Source organism: Neolamprologus brichardi, chromosome 12, assembly GCF_056152115.1.
Source record: "Neolamprologus brichardi isolate AB-2024 chromosome 12, ASM5615211v1, whole genome shotgun sequence".
NCBI lineage: Eukaryota > Metazoa > Chordata > Actinopteri > Cichliformes > Cichlidae > Neolamprologus > Neolamprologus brichardi.
Window position 1 is genome coordinate 3,021,843 of NC_142115.1, and position 13,480 is coordinate 3,035,322.

A 13,480-nucleotide genomic window follows, 5' to 3' on the forward strand; every position below is an offset into this window, starting at 1 on the left:
AACGGAGGATGTCCCTCGGAGTTGATTTCACACGGACTTCTTTCAGAACAGAAGGAAAACTCGCCCCGTTCAAGAAGCTGCCAGGCGCTGATTGAAGCGCCTGGTTACCATGCAGACCTCGGCCTGTTGCTGGGGTGACTGTCCCAAAGTGCTTTCCTGGGTAATTTTCGAGGTCACTGGTTTGAGCACGCCTATGTGGTGCAGATGGGCCCACCCACATTCAAGACCCAGCAGGAGCTCTTTCATTAGGCCCAGTGAATGGCCTCATTCATCCCCTTCACCTCAATTGGTCACGCTGCATCTCTCCAGAGGGCCCAGGACAAACTTTTCTCTCATTCCACTTGCTGATCTTCCACGCACCACCCACCTTAGTCATGCTTCACTTTTGTTCAGGAGCATGTGGTGGCAGGCCTCATCTTTGGCCTCAAACTACCTTAGAAGGAGTGAAGGTGGTATGTAACTGACATTACTAAGTTTATCCTCAGAAAAGCCCAGGCGGATGCTACCGATGGAGATTACTGTGCATCAGAGACATTTTTAAGGTGCAGTTCTTTGTGCAGATCTTCATGACTTATCCCAGAACCATGTTCCTTTAATTTAATTCTTTCTCAGTGCTGAAACAAATGCTGCAGCAGCCTCAATTTATCTCTAACTTGCTGCCCTTTCCACTGAATGCAGCTGCAGTGCTCAGCCATAGCAGAGGGTCCTCTATGCCCCGTCTCTTTTTGACCATCAAGCGAGTCTCAGGTCTAGCCTAGCGAGAAGTGACTAATTGTCTCGAGTTGTTAGTGTGCCTGGAATGAGATACACTTCACTTGGTGACAGGATGCACAATAATTTGGTTTCTCCCGTCCTCCTCCCCTCCCTCTCTTTCTCCGTCTTGCAGCAGATTTAGCCCCCCCTGCTTCTCAAGCTACTGAGCTGTAAAATTGAATGGACAGCAGGCAGTATACAGAATGAGACCTGGCATCATGGACGCACTAACCTTGAGGAGGGCCACTGCTGCATGCTGCACCTAAAGAGATGGAGACAGAGCGTCAGCCATGTTGGACTGAGAAAGGTTAAAATGAGGAGGGAGGAAAGGCCAAATGCAGAGAGAAAGGTGGGCCTGTGCTAAAGCAACAACACAACAGCTTAGCAAAGCAGGTCTTCGTCGGCATGAGGATGGATAGACACTCAGAAAGACTCAACCACAGAAAGACACACATTTTATGAAAACAGTTCATCTTCAAAAGCGCGTTTCCCAGCAGTTCTAACAAAAACTCGTCTTGGTAATGAAATCAACTTGTAGCTACTCTTGGAACAAATCTGAGCAATCAATTAATAGGAATCACAAATTCACTGGCTGTGGCTTAGATGTGAACAAATGGAGCCCCAGTCCCTTACAGATGATATTAGTGCTCTGAGCTGCTCTCTCCACGAGAGATTAAGCAGGTTTGTACTCTCCCTGGCGGGCAGCGCTCCCCCCTCCGGGGTGCTGCACTATCATTTGCAGGAAAATTACTTCAGTAATGAAGAATCCAGGCCCATAAATCCTCGTGGCCTCACCTTCCTTCGCCGCCCAAGTCTTGCTGAACAGCTAGTAAAAATTCCCTTTAAAAAATTCATAGTGCAATTTTGCTCAAATCCCTCCCAGCAAGCACAATTATGGAACTTTCATCTCAATTGATTTATGTCCTGGGCGGGTGGGGGGGTAGAGCTCGGTGTAGGCTGGGGAAGAGGGTCTGGTTGGAGGGTGGGAAGTGGTAAATCACTGTTTTTAAAAGGGAAGGTGTACGGCCTTTTGTCAATTTCAGTGCATGTGTGTTGTGCAGGTGACAGAGAAGTGTATGAATAAGGGGAGGAGGAAGAGGGACGAGAACATCTGACGGGTCTGAATGCAGAAGTAAAATGGCAAAAAGGAGGGGGCTGCGGCTGGGAGTGGGGGGCGGTTAGTGAGATGGGGGCGAAAGGAGCGGTATTCCACTTGATTAATAACACTAATCAAATTATACAGTGTTCCACTGTGCCCTGAAATCTGGGGCCATAATGTCCTCTAATGGTGAGGTTCATGGAGCTAAACTTCAGAGGGAAAACACAGCGCTGACTGCTGCATGCCTTAATGAAGGCAGTAAAACATCCATTTCCAGAAGCCATGAAATGAAAGGCGAGATTGTAGATGTGCACCCAGTGGCTCCCCCACTGCAAAAAAAGAGAAGGCTGTTAACACAAAAGACGGTGCTGGGGCGAGCGAGACAGACAGACAGACAGCAAGAAAGAAGGAGAGCTGCGAGGCCTTAAAAAGAGAAATGATATGATATAAATGAAGACATTTAAAGGGCAAGAGCACCAAGAGTAAGCGGGTATATATAAAGTAAAGGGATGATGAAGTGAGGATAAAAAGACAGATTGGTGGATACTCTTTGTGCGTTCTCTTCTGGCACGAAGACAATCATCTGGGTCTGCTGATTATGGATGAGCCAGGCTGCTTTACTATGTCTGTTATACTTAGTGCTGCTGACAGCGACCACAATTCATCACTATTTAGTTGCTGATGCACCTAACCACAGCATCCTCCCTCTCATCTATCTCAGTACTACTCCATTAGAGAATTCCTCCATCCACCCAGGCATGTATTGTGTTGATCCACCCATCCATCTGAATGTCCAGTCATCCATCCATCCATGGGTACATTTGTCTACTCATTCAACCTGCCATCCATCTGTATGTCCATTCATGCTTTCTTTCATTCATTCATCCCTCCACCCATCTATCTATTCATCTTCTGTCATTTGTCTGCTGACGATCCAGTCATCTGTCAATCCATCCAGTCTGGGTCAATAGAACGAGCTCACCGTCAGTTAGTTGCTCCAGACAAAAGTCGACTTCTCATTTCTTGGCATTATGCAGCACTAAGCCAGCAGATCTCCGCTGGCAGTTGTATATCTGACATTAATATCTAAGCAACATGCAGAAATCACTAAGCACTGTGTGGGTGTGTAGTCCAGCAGAAAAATCCTGCTGCATTATAACAAAGTGAAACTCAAACACACTTAGATTTATACAAAAGCATTATGTTTTGCATTTAATCTACTAAATTGCGCATGCTACCAACAATCAAATCAGGCTTTGCATCTAGAGTAAAGTAAACACTGCTCGTTGTCCTTGGGGCAAAAAAATCATCTGGAGAGCAAGGGGGAAAAAAAACAACAAAGATGAGAAAACACAGATTGCTATTGTTATTATTATCATAATTACAGCTGTGCTTATCATGCGAGCAGCCTCAATCAGGATGAAATACAGTTTCATTTGATGAAGCTTCCTGTTTTGACTGGCTTGAGTTTGGGAGCCACACACTTGGCTGGCGTGCCAAAAACTCAATCAGGCGCAATTACATAGCCATCAGATAGAAATGTAATTGATTTGAAGGCTGACATGAGATATAACTACATTACAGTGGAGGCACAGTGGGGAGGCTCCTTGGGGACAGGGCCTACGGGGAGCTCATTACCACCAAGCTTTGAATTATTGAGTGCTAAGGCAGTGACATTGAGGGATAGAGGCGGGCGATTGGCTGTAACAGCTCGACAAGTGTTTATCTCAACTTAGAGCAACCTAAGTTGTCAGTCCATGTAAGAATATTGCAAAGGAAGAAGTTGCAATGGTTTGGAGTTAATAAGAGTATATCACGTCTAGGGCTGCCACAAACGATTATTTTGATAGTCGACTAGTCACCGATTATTTGACTAATCAAATCCATTGGACGTAAAACATACAGCTTATTGCACCAGCAACATCTGCTCTTATATAACTATCATTAGCTTACAGCTTTAAGTGTTTAAGGTATGTGCTAACTAAAAATAAAGACAAGATGATAGTTTATTAAATTTTAATGAAATTTGCAGATTGTTTCGGTGAAGTTTAATAAACTCCTTGCTATCTAAAATATAACAGGACACCAGAGTATATTCTAGAGCATCTTACACTTCTGATAATCAGCTGTCTGCTTGACGTTTATTCAGCTGTGTAAAAACTATAACTTTAATCTCAGCCAAACAGATTTACTCAGGAACAAATAAAATACAAAAAAAAGCCAAACAATAACATTTTGAAGTTATCTAAGTGACTTATATATCATGTTTAACCTGAGTAGCGAAAGACGGTGGGTTTGAAAACGATTTGCCGGGAGTCCGGTGTTCTCACGGCTCTAGTGAGCCTAGCCCCCGGCTAGCTATCGAGCTAGTGGGTAACAGACGTCTCCGAAAACGTCGCAGCGCTTTTGAAAATATGTGGTGTCTTGATAAACTGAGCAGATATTTGAGGTTTACACAGCTACATTCTCGCTTGAAAATATGTCAAACGTTTATTTTGTGACCCAGAAAGAATAATAAGAGTAATATTAAAACTAACTAGCTGCCACCATTGTTGACAACTGCGCTGGGCCGCGCTATGAATTCTGGGACACAGCTTCTTCTTCTTCGGGGTTTAACGGCAGCTGGCATCCTTGTACACGCAGTGCTGCCATCTTCTGTTTCAGTCCGTTATTACACTCTTAAATCACTCTTAAGCCCTAACCACGTCTGCTATTTCCATTCTGAGTATTTGTAACAAGTACAAGAAAAGGCACAAACTCACTGTAAAGTCATGTTTGGGCGTCACTTCTATACTAGTAACATGTGTTGGGTCACATATTTGGTGCTTTATGCACTTTTTATTTTGTGGAAACGCTGCATATCATGCTAACCTCTGCAGAATGTTCAATGTTGGCTTAGGATGTTACCTTTTAAAATTTACATTCACTTATGCTACAGCAGATTTTTCTCATTTGGTTTCTGTTTCTGTTAATGTGTTTGTTTGTGAGCTTGCTATGTTCAGTTCCCCATTCGCCCTGCAGGTGGTATTTATCCTTCAAGCTCAGGTCCTCTGTCAGAGGCCTGGGAGTGCAGTATCTTTGCTGGTCCTGGAACTGCACCTCTGGACAGAGATCTAGGATATAATTCCTGGATCTGCTGGAGCCACTCGCCCAGTTTGGGGGTCACCCACCCGAATGCTCCGATTACCACTGGGACCACTGTTGCTGTCACCCTCCACATCTTTTTGAGCTTCTTGTGTTCCTTCTTCCTGATCTATCACTACTTTTCCTCTGCTTGTCCACCACTACTATGTTCGGTTATTTAGCCATTACCAGTTTGTCTGTCTGTATCTAGAAGACCTACAGGATTACGGCTTGACTATATGATGATGATAAAAATCCAGGTATATCTTACACACACACACACACACACCTGTATTTTTATTATTTCATCAGAAACCACTTAACCTGCCTTTCTCTTAATGTCACAGACACAAAGAGCTTAAATTAGGTGGAAATCTCCCTTGAGTCAGAAGGGTTGAAGTGGCCCAGCTGCCTGACCCTTACCACTAGCCTACGGGTCGTTTCCCATAAGCGCTGAGCGATGAGTGCTGAGAGGATAAAGATATAAGTCACTGTGGAGGGACTCCTTCATCCCCCAGGAAGTGGTGACTGCTTACCTCTGGGAGAGTTTTGCCCTCTAGGCTACTACCACTGATCTTCCTGTGTCTATCTTATTCTTTCTATCACTCCTCTCTCTCTTCTCACACAGCTCTCCTGTGAGCTTTCTCACAAAAATGAGAACTCAATTAATTCAGGCGAAATGAGGACGAGGGAGGAGGAGGTAGAGGCCCGGGTAGCCCAGAGCGACGTTGAATAAGAGAGAGGAAAGCCTAACAGAGCCGTTTGCCGATCCGCGGCCTGGAAACAGCAAACTGAGCATGGGGTGACTGTGCATGTGCGCTAAGTCTTCAGCTGAGTTAATCCTGTGTGCACTTTAAATATGGCTGATGAGCAAATGCTCCTCATTGCTGAGGGAGATGTTGGGTAAATGGACAAGTCCCAGGAAGCCAGAGACTGGAAAAAGAGCGCAACCTGAAAGAGCCGAGGACAGAAGCGGCATGATTAAAAGCCTGCTGACATTCGGTGCCCAATGAGTTGTCTGTTATATGAATGTGATGTTAACTTTAATAACGTTGGTAGCAAACACTGTAAACGAATAACCTCCAGTCTGTGAAAACTGGGCTGCATCTATGTCATGTAATGAAGATGTCATGTGACCTATGACCTTGGGTTTGAGGGCCTACTGTCAGTGTCACAGATGCAAAGTGCAGCCTTAAAGACATCAATCTTGCATGAGCTTGGTCAACCTGCTTAATGTTACATCAGGTTGCCACGAGCAACCACACAGCTCAGATAATTTTCTCGTAGCGTTGCAGAAAAACTGGCAGAAAACCAGCTGTTAGCCTGGGCTAGGGTTCGAGGTCCCCAGTGGATACACATAAGAACAGGACACACATAGACACACAGACTGGAACTATAAAGAGTTATAAAATACACAATATGAGGAGACAGTACACTACATATATAATAAACCAACACTTGAGTCGCTTTTTTTTTAGTCTAGACTCTTACTTGAAGCACACAACAAAAAACAAAAAGCAAAACAAATAAAAAACAAATGACCCATTTTTACAAAAGTTATGTTCAGTGCAACAGCGTCGTAAAAGTAACCGCTTCCCCGTGACAGAGTGTAAATCTCACAGTATTCAGGGATACTTTTATGTTCCATTTTGACTGCAGTACATATATTACAACATTTTATCAGTCCCAGCTCCAGGACCAGGCTAGTAAAACGCGCGAGTCAGACAGTTCCAAATTTTCATATGATAAATACCTTACTAGCGAGAAGCCAGGATGGGCTGTGGCATTTGGTGTTTCCAAGAAAATCAGTATGCCACTAGTACTCAGAGTGATTGAACGGGCTGTAAACAGAAGCAGCAGACTTGCTCGACGCTTTCTGGGAGATACTAATATAGCGCTACTTCCAGGAGCTGAACTGGAGGATAGAGGAGGGGTTTTGAAGTTCATGAACTGAGCAGGGAGTGCGAGAGCTCTTAAAATTACCATGTCCCTGTGCACGACCCACTGTCTGCATTTAAGTTCAGAGTAAAAGCACAAGACTGCTGAGCAAAGTACGTCAAGTAAGTCATAAGACACCCTTGGTCAATGGCTGATAGTGTTCCTCGCATTAGCCCAAATTAAAATTAGATCTATCTTTAACAATCTAATAAAAAAATGCCATATGATGACACTTTGCCTCATTTATACTTTCCATCTTCTTCTCCCCCCCCCCATACCCTCGAGGAGAATTCATTCTCATTTCTTCATGGTGATTGTGAAAGGACTTTCTTTCTTTTTTTGCTCAAGTAGCATGTCCGTATTGTTGCTGTGTGAAAAATTTATCACAGTCAGAGATAATTTTTTCCAGATCTATGTCCAATCAAGACATTTTAAGACTTCAGCTGGTCTCGTTGACATTACAGGTCAAATTAGAGCCAATAGGAGCATTAAGTACACAATTTAGGACTTTAGCTGAAGGCATGTGTTTGTGTCTTTACCAACATCAGCTGACGTTGATGCTTTATTGAACCTAAGGTTATTACACTAATAGCTGCACTAATATAAAAAGGTTCAGGTCAGATTCTTCCATGGCCTGAGTTTAAAGCTTGTTTCTAATGAAGAGAAGTATGGAGCATTTTAGCACTAGGCAAACAATTATTTCGCCAAAAATATATCCTGTTTCTTCCCAAGCTCTCGCAGCAAGGCGAACGCAATTCAGATGCGTTTTAAAGGTTTGATGACTAATTAATTTTTAATTTAAGATGGCGTTTTCACAGAAATGTAACAGGAAGGAGCGCGAGCAGGCAGTGAGAGTTTAAGCTCTGCAGCTATAGCAGTTTCGTTGGTGGTGAGCCGTTGTGAAAATGTGAGAAAAACCACAACCTATGTGCCTATTGTGCAAACATGTGAAACCACAAGGGTGCCATGAGTTGCTAAAAGAGCAGCTTATCTATATGTGGGGTTAAGCCACAGCTCCACACAAACTGAAAGTTAGTTCTGTGAAATACATGTTTAGTTTTTGAGCCTCGGACAGCAGAAAAAAGTTGATCTGTGAGGAGAAGCATTAAAAAAGCCAGACTGGTAACCACACAGCAGCAGGTTACTAAACGATCTATTAAAGACTTTCCTAAAAGTCAAAAATAAAGGGATAAAGTTGCTTAACCCTCAAAAAGAGTCACAAAGACTTAGTGGAGAAGCTCTGATGCTGCTATGGAGACGCTTGATGTCATAACCCGAAGAGATACTTCCTCTCGAAAAAATGAAACAAAGCGGCATAACAGACGAGTACGCCGTGTGTCTGACAATGAAGCTTTTAGCCCTGTGAACGCACCGCTCCCCAGACACATGCACTACTTCTCCTCTGACCTGAACACGAAACCTGGACAAGAAACACTACGCAACAATTTGGTTTTGTTTGTCCCCCTGGGGCCTTCCTGGCTCTCGGAAATCTTACCCTGGCATTCGCCGTAATCCCCGGAGAATGAAACCAAGGCCCAGCAGCGCAGACAAAGCACCAGGTGATTGTATATCTGTGACAGACCACCGTAGTAGCCTCTAAAAGTGGCCCCCGTGACACCAATAATTTGACGTCCCTTCTCCTGTTCCACGCTCGGCCTCGAGGGGCTGCCCCGTATCGACTTACATCTAGCCAGCTACCTTTGAATAACAAGAGCTGCATCGGCTTTAACTGACTCGATTGAGAAGAACTGCACACAGTTAATCTGGCTTTTGGCTGGTGCTGGCAGAGTAGATGACATTGGTGTCTGGAGCTGGAGCGTATCAGTTGACCCAGACTAATTATTCATAAGGCCTTGTGATGGCTGCCGCAGTCAGCTCAGACGGGAGCGGCTGAAAGGAAAGCATATACCAATCTGTCTAAGACAGAGCTCAAACAGCTGGGGACCTACAAGAAGCTCTGAATGAAAATCTGAAACCTAGAAAGCAAAACGATGTCATTAAGAGCCGTCAGCACTCTCTGAGTGATCTTGTGTAGCAGCCGTACAAGATTGTATATGATGAAGTGAAGAATATGACTTAGCAGGGTCGCTCATGCATGGCTAATAGGGGAATGATGAATTGCCTTGAATAATAGCACACTCCATATCCTCACAACCAAGAGCAGACATTGCCTTGAAATTCATAATAACAGTAATTGTGATTTCAACCAATACTCCTCCAATACAGTAATAAATACACGCTGTGTTGCCGTGACGAGTCTACTACAAAGCATCTGCTGGCAAAGCCTGAATTTCACTCTTGCACAGAAGGCGTTTAAAACGTCCAGATGTCGGTGAAAATCTTCCGGAAACACTAAAATCTTTGACTGAAGCATAAACGTAATAATTAGAAAGAGAACGCGGTTCAGCTTCGAGCTGCTTTCTCACCTCTATTTACAATCAAAAAATGAACCGCAGCGATGTGTACCCACAAGCACACATACAAAAGGGGCACTTATGTGCGAGCACAATAGCGTGGCAATTAGCGGCTAGAGAGGAGAAATGCTGGATCGGTTACAGTTGTTGAATGTTAATTACAGCATTTTACGGCATTGAGGAGATAACGAGTTAGCGCCTGGTGACAGCAGCGACATGTCCTTTAACGAGAGCCGTGGAAATTTATGAAACTTGAGATCAGGGACAATGAGGCGTTACTGGCTTGTCAGGCGCTCTTCTGCTCACCCTCCCTTTGTCCTAATGAAGGCAGACATTTGTTTCTTCCTCTTCTCTGCTCGCCCCTGCACCGTTAGCCTGAAATGATTATTGCTCATCTAGGAAAGGTAAAAATCAGCTGCTTGGGATTCTGTCCTTGTCAACTCTCCTCGCGCAGCGCCGCTGCTATTGTCTAATCAGCTTCTGTTATAGTCGTAAGGTTGGAGAAAAACAACCACAAACGTGTGGACACGTGGCCAAACATGGGGTCATATTAGAGATAATTCCTTCTCTGGCGCAGGAAACGTAGCTGCTAGTCGGACAATTGCGAGTGACCATTCATTCCAGTCTTTCTAAATAGCTAGGGATCAAGAGCTTGGTAAAATCCGCGAGGTTAATGTGGTCATGTTGTGAAGCCCGGTTTGGAATTTAGGTTAATGGAATCATTGATAGGGCTCAGCTCTAATGCCTGCGATGCTTAAGAGGATCCATACTTTATGATTTAGACAAATCCTGGGACATTCTTCAAAGTTTCCCCTGCTGACCTTGGCAAAACAGACAGAGGCACACACGGGAGCGCGAGGATTTCTTTGGGACTTTACAGCCGCTGCTAAGTCGAATCCCCCAGGCTTTATCAGTGCCTGAATGGAATATTACATCAGTTACACTGGGGCAAACATGGGCCCCAGAGGAAATATTAAGAGTAATAAACTTGTAAAGAGAGCCTGTTTTCCTCTCTTCCCTGTCAAATGACTCTAAAGAATTTGAACAAAAATGTACAGTAAAATGGGGAATTCTTGAAATTGTAGCTCATGTCTAGACGAGGACTCACAACACTTAGCTGTGGTCATGTTTTTTATATCATACACCAAAGTGACTCCACTTTAATGCAGCTGTATTTCTAATAAGGAGTGCAATTATGATGCTTAATGTTGTGATTTAACTTCTAATCTCTCCAGTACTGCTGCTGGCCTGCTACCAGCGCTTGTGCTGGGAAAAATGGTCATTTAAGTGGGTTGTAGCCTAGAAGAAGAAGAGAGACTAACCTGCTGGGGAGAGCAAGAGGAGATCTTTTAAAACCAAAGAAGATGGTGTTCAGATGTCAATAAAAACAGGTGTTAACCAGCTTAGCTGAGATGTTAAGAGCTCGGATAATCCTAGCCTGGATCCAAGAGGGATCCTGCTCTGGAATACTAATGCTTAGGATGCACTGTTAAATCACACACGGTTGATTAGGGGATTGGATTGGGCCTGCTGCTACAGGACATCAAAGCTCAATTTGCATTTGCTAACAATTACCAAGATTTGTAGAATAAGAACTGCACACATATAGTTAGAATTATGGGTCATTCAGGTTCACAATCAGCTACTGTGGCGTCAGAAGATTACGCTGAGAAGAGCAACGACACATTATGTTATGAATGTGTTACAATTCAGGTCTTAGGGGCGATCGTGGCTCAAGAGTTGGGTGTTCGACTTGTAATCAGAAGGTTGCCGGTTCGAGCCCCGGGTCGGACAGTCTCGGTCGTTGTGTCCTTGGGCAAGACACTTCACCTGCTGCCTACTGGTGTTGGCCAGAGGGGCCGATGGCGCGATATGGCAGCCTCGCTTCTGTCAGTCTGCCCCAGGGCAGCTGTGGCTACAACTGTAGCTGCCTCCACCAGTGTGTGAATGTGAGAGTGAATGAATAGTGGTATTGTAAAGCGCTTTGAGGGCCCCGAAAAGCGCTATATAAATGCAATCCATTATTATTATTTATTTTCCAGACTATAAAATAAACCACAGCAAAAAGTACTTTTCTGATTTGCTCCGACTTGCCTCATCCTCGTTGCTTTTGAGAGCTCAAATAAAAATTAATATTAGTTCACATGACGTTGTTTCTACAAGTTTAAGCCTCTGTATATAAATAAATAAAAACAAGCTCAGCCAACTGCAGAGCTTTCATGCCAACAGCTACAGAAATGCAGCTCCAGTCCAATCAAAGTTACCCATAGGCCAGAAAAGCAACAGCACGCCTGTGGGCACCACCCTCAGGCAAGCAAACTTAGGGGGTGGGCGTGGGGGTGTGCAGGGGGAGCCGTTCAGCTTTGCAGATCCTGTCGGTTAGATCTGACTAACTGTGGTGTTAGTAGGAAAAATTAGGTTTTCTTCATTGCAGTGCTTTCCAGTGATAAAATGATGTGCTTGTTACATCCTGTGGAAACGGTGTCAAGCCCGTAAACCTTGTTTTGGTGCAGATACATGAAAGAGCTACGCTCTTCCTTCCTCTCTGGCAGCCTCGCGGTAGATTTCGATGAGCTTTAAGATGAAGAAACCAGCGAAATATCAGAGTTTTGTCGAGGTTCTGTGATTTGTCTATGATTTCTTTGCCTTGTCTGTTTGTCTGTATGTAAGCAGGATTACTTACAAAGTTATGGATGGATGCACATTAAATGTTTTACCAGAGGCGGGGCTTAAAAATGTCCAGCTGCAGCTGCCCTGTTGGATCCGAGGACTCTATTCATCCTTGACGTCGGGGAAACTTTAAACCTCGGTGTAGATGTACAGCCTGGAACTGCTCCTGTTGTGTGCAGATTAGTAACTGTAGAAAAGATCTGACAGTGACGACCTCTGCCTCTTAGTTTGTTAGATGGTAAATCACAAGTGACTTTCTTAAGTTAGCTAATAAATTAAAAACAATCATTTTTTAGAAGCAAACTGAAAAGTTCTGCAATATTTATAATTTCAAAGAACTGCGGTGCTTAATATAAACCTACTGTAATAATGAAACGCTATAAGCGCTCAAGAGCAATTTACGTCACTGAGGGGCAGATACATCAAAGTACTGCGCTGGTGAATGTGCTCGTTTTCAGCTCAGAAATTATCTCAGTACAAACAGATAGCACCTAAAGGGAAGGAATCACCTAAAACACTAACGAGAGAACATCAAGGAAGAATGAGCCCAAAGAAGAATACGCAACAAACACGCTCTCCTCTTTTAAATAGAATTCGAAAGCAAGTAAACACACTAAGTCTTTCCCTCAAACCACCACCTTGTTTTTAAAATCCTTCATCAAGCTCCAGGATGAGACATCCATTTGGACAAAACAGACCCCCCCCCCCCCCAACAAAACAAAACAAACAAACAAACAAAAAAAACATGTGACACTCATCTGTTTCACTTAATCTACTTTTAATGCACCACCTGGTCTGCTACATACATTCATATACTCTTACATGCCACTCCATAATCAAATCAGCGTTCGGTGTCGGGGTGGCTTGTGGTTCTCATTTGTAAACACCACCTGCCAGTTCTCACTCCTCTTCACTTGCCGGGTGACATTAGCACAAGCGTGAAATGTGATTTTGCACCGAGCAAACCTCTGCACCGAGCACATCTGAGTCTGCCCACCTGGAAAACAGGCAGAAATAATCTACGGTCACCTAAGTCAGAGGGAGCTGTCATGCATTACACAGAACACAGACACTGGCAACTAATAATCAGCTGCTGGGTGCTGCTCTGAGTAAGTTGGGATGGTTGACTCCTGTGGCCCCGCCGACGATTTGTCTCTTTTTCTTTTGCCACAGTTTCCACAGTTACTGTTTCACTGTCTGCCAGCTCCCTTTTTAATGCAGCAATGCACTTCGTTTTTACTGTGTTTGCTCACTTTTGGACTAAAATCTAAATGGTGTCCTTATTTGATAAGCATTATATTGCATTTCATGCACGCCACCCCGCTGGCCACTCAGCCACAAAGTCACGATCATAATAAAGTCATAATCACTTAAACTGAGCTATTTATCTGAAATCTTAGTGTACTGTTTCACTGTCTGCCAGTTCCCTTTTTAATGCAGTAATGCAGCGGTCCCCACCCCCCGGGCCTCGGACCGGTACCGG

At 44.0% G+C, this 13,480-nt stretch overlaps 1 protein-coding gene across 9 annotated transcripts in view; it reads right to left on the reverse strand.

The window, feature by feature from the left end:
* Positions 1 to 13,480, reverse strand: part of fbrsl1 (fibrosin-like 1) — a 317,456-nt gene that overhangs the window by 104,210 nt on the left and 199,766 nt on the right. For 7 of the 9 annotated variants that reach the window (XM_006805436.3, XM_087848891.1, XM_006805435.3 and 4 more), the window contains exon 5: positions 986 to 1,015. The exons of the other annotated variants lie outside the window; for them this stretch is intronic. In XM_006805436.3, the coding sequence (XP_006805499.2) occupies positions 986 to 1,015 (30 nt within the window). The remainder of the gene's footprint in view (positions 1 to 985; positions 1,016 to 13,480) is intronic. 9 annotated transcript variants of the gene reach the window in all.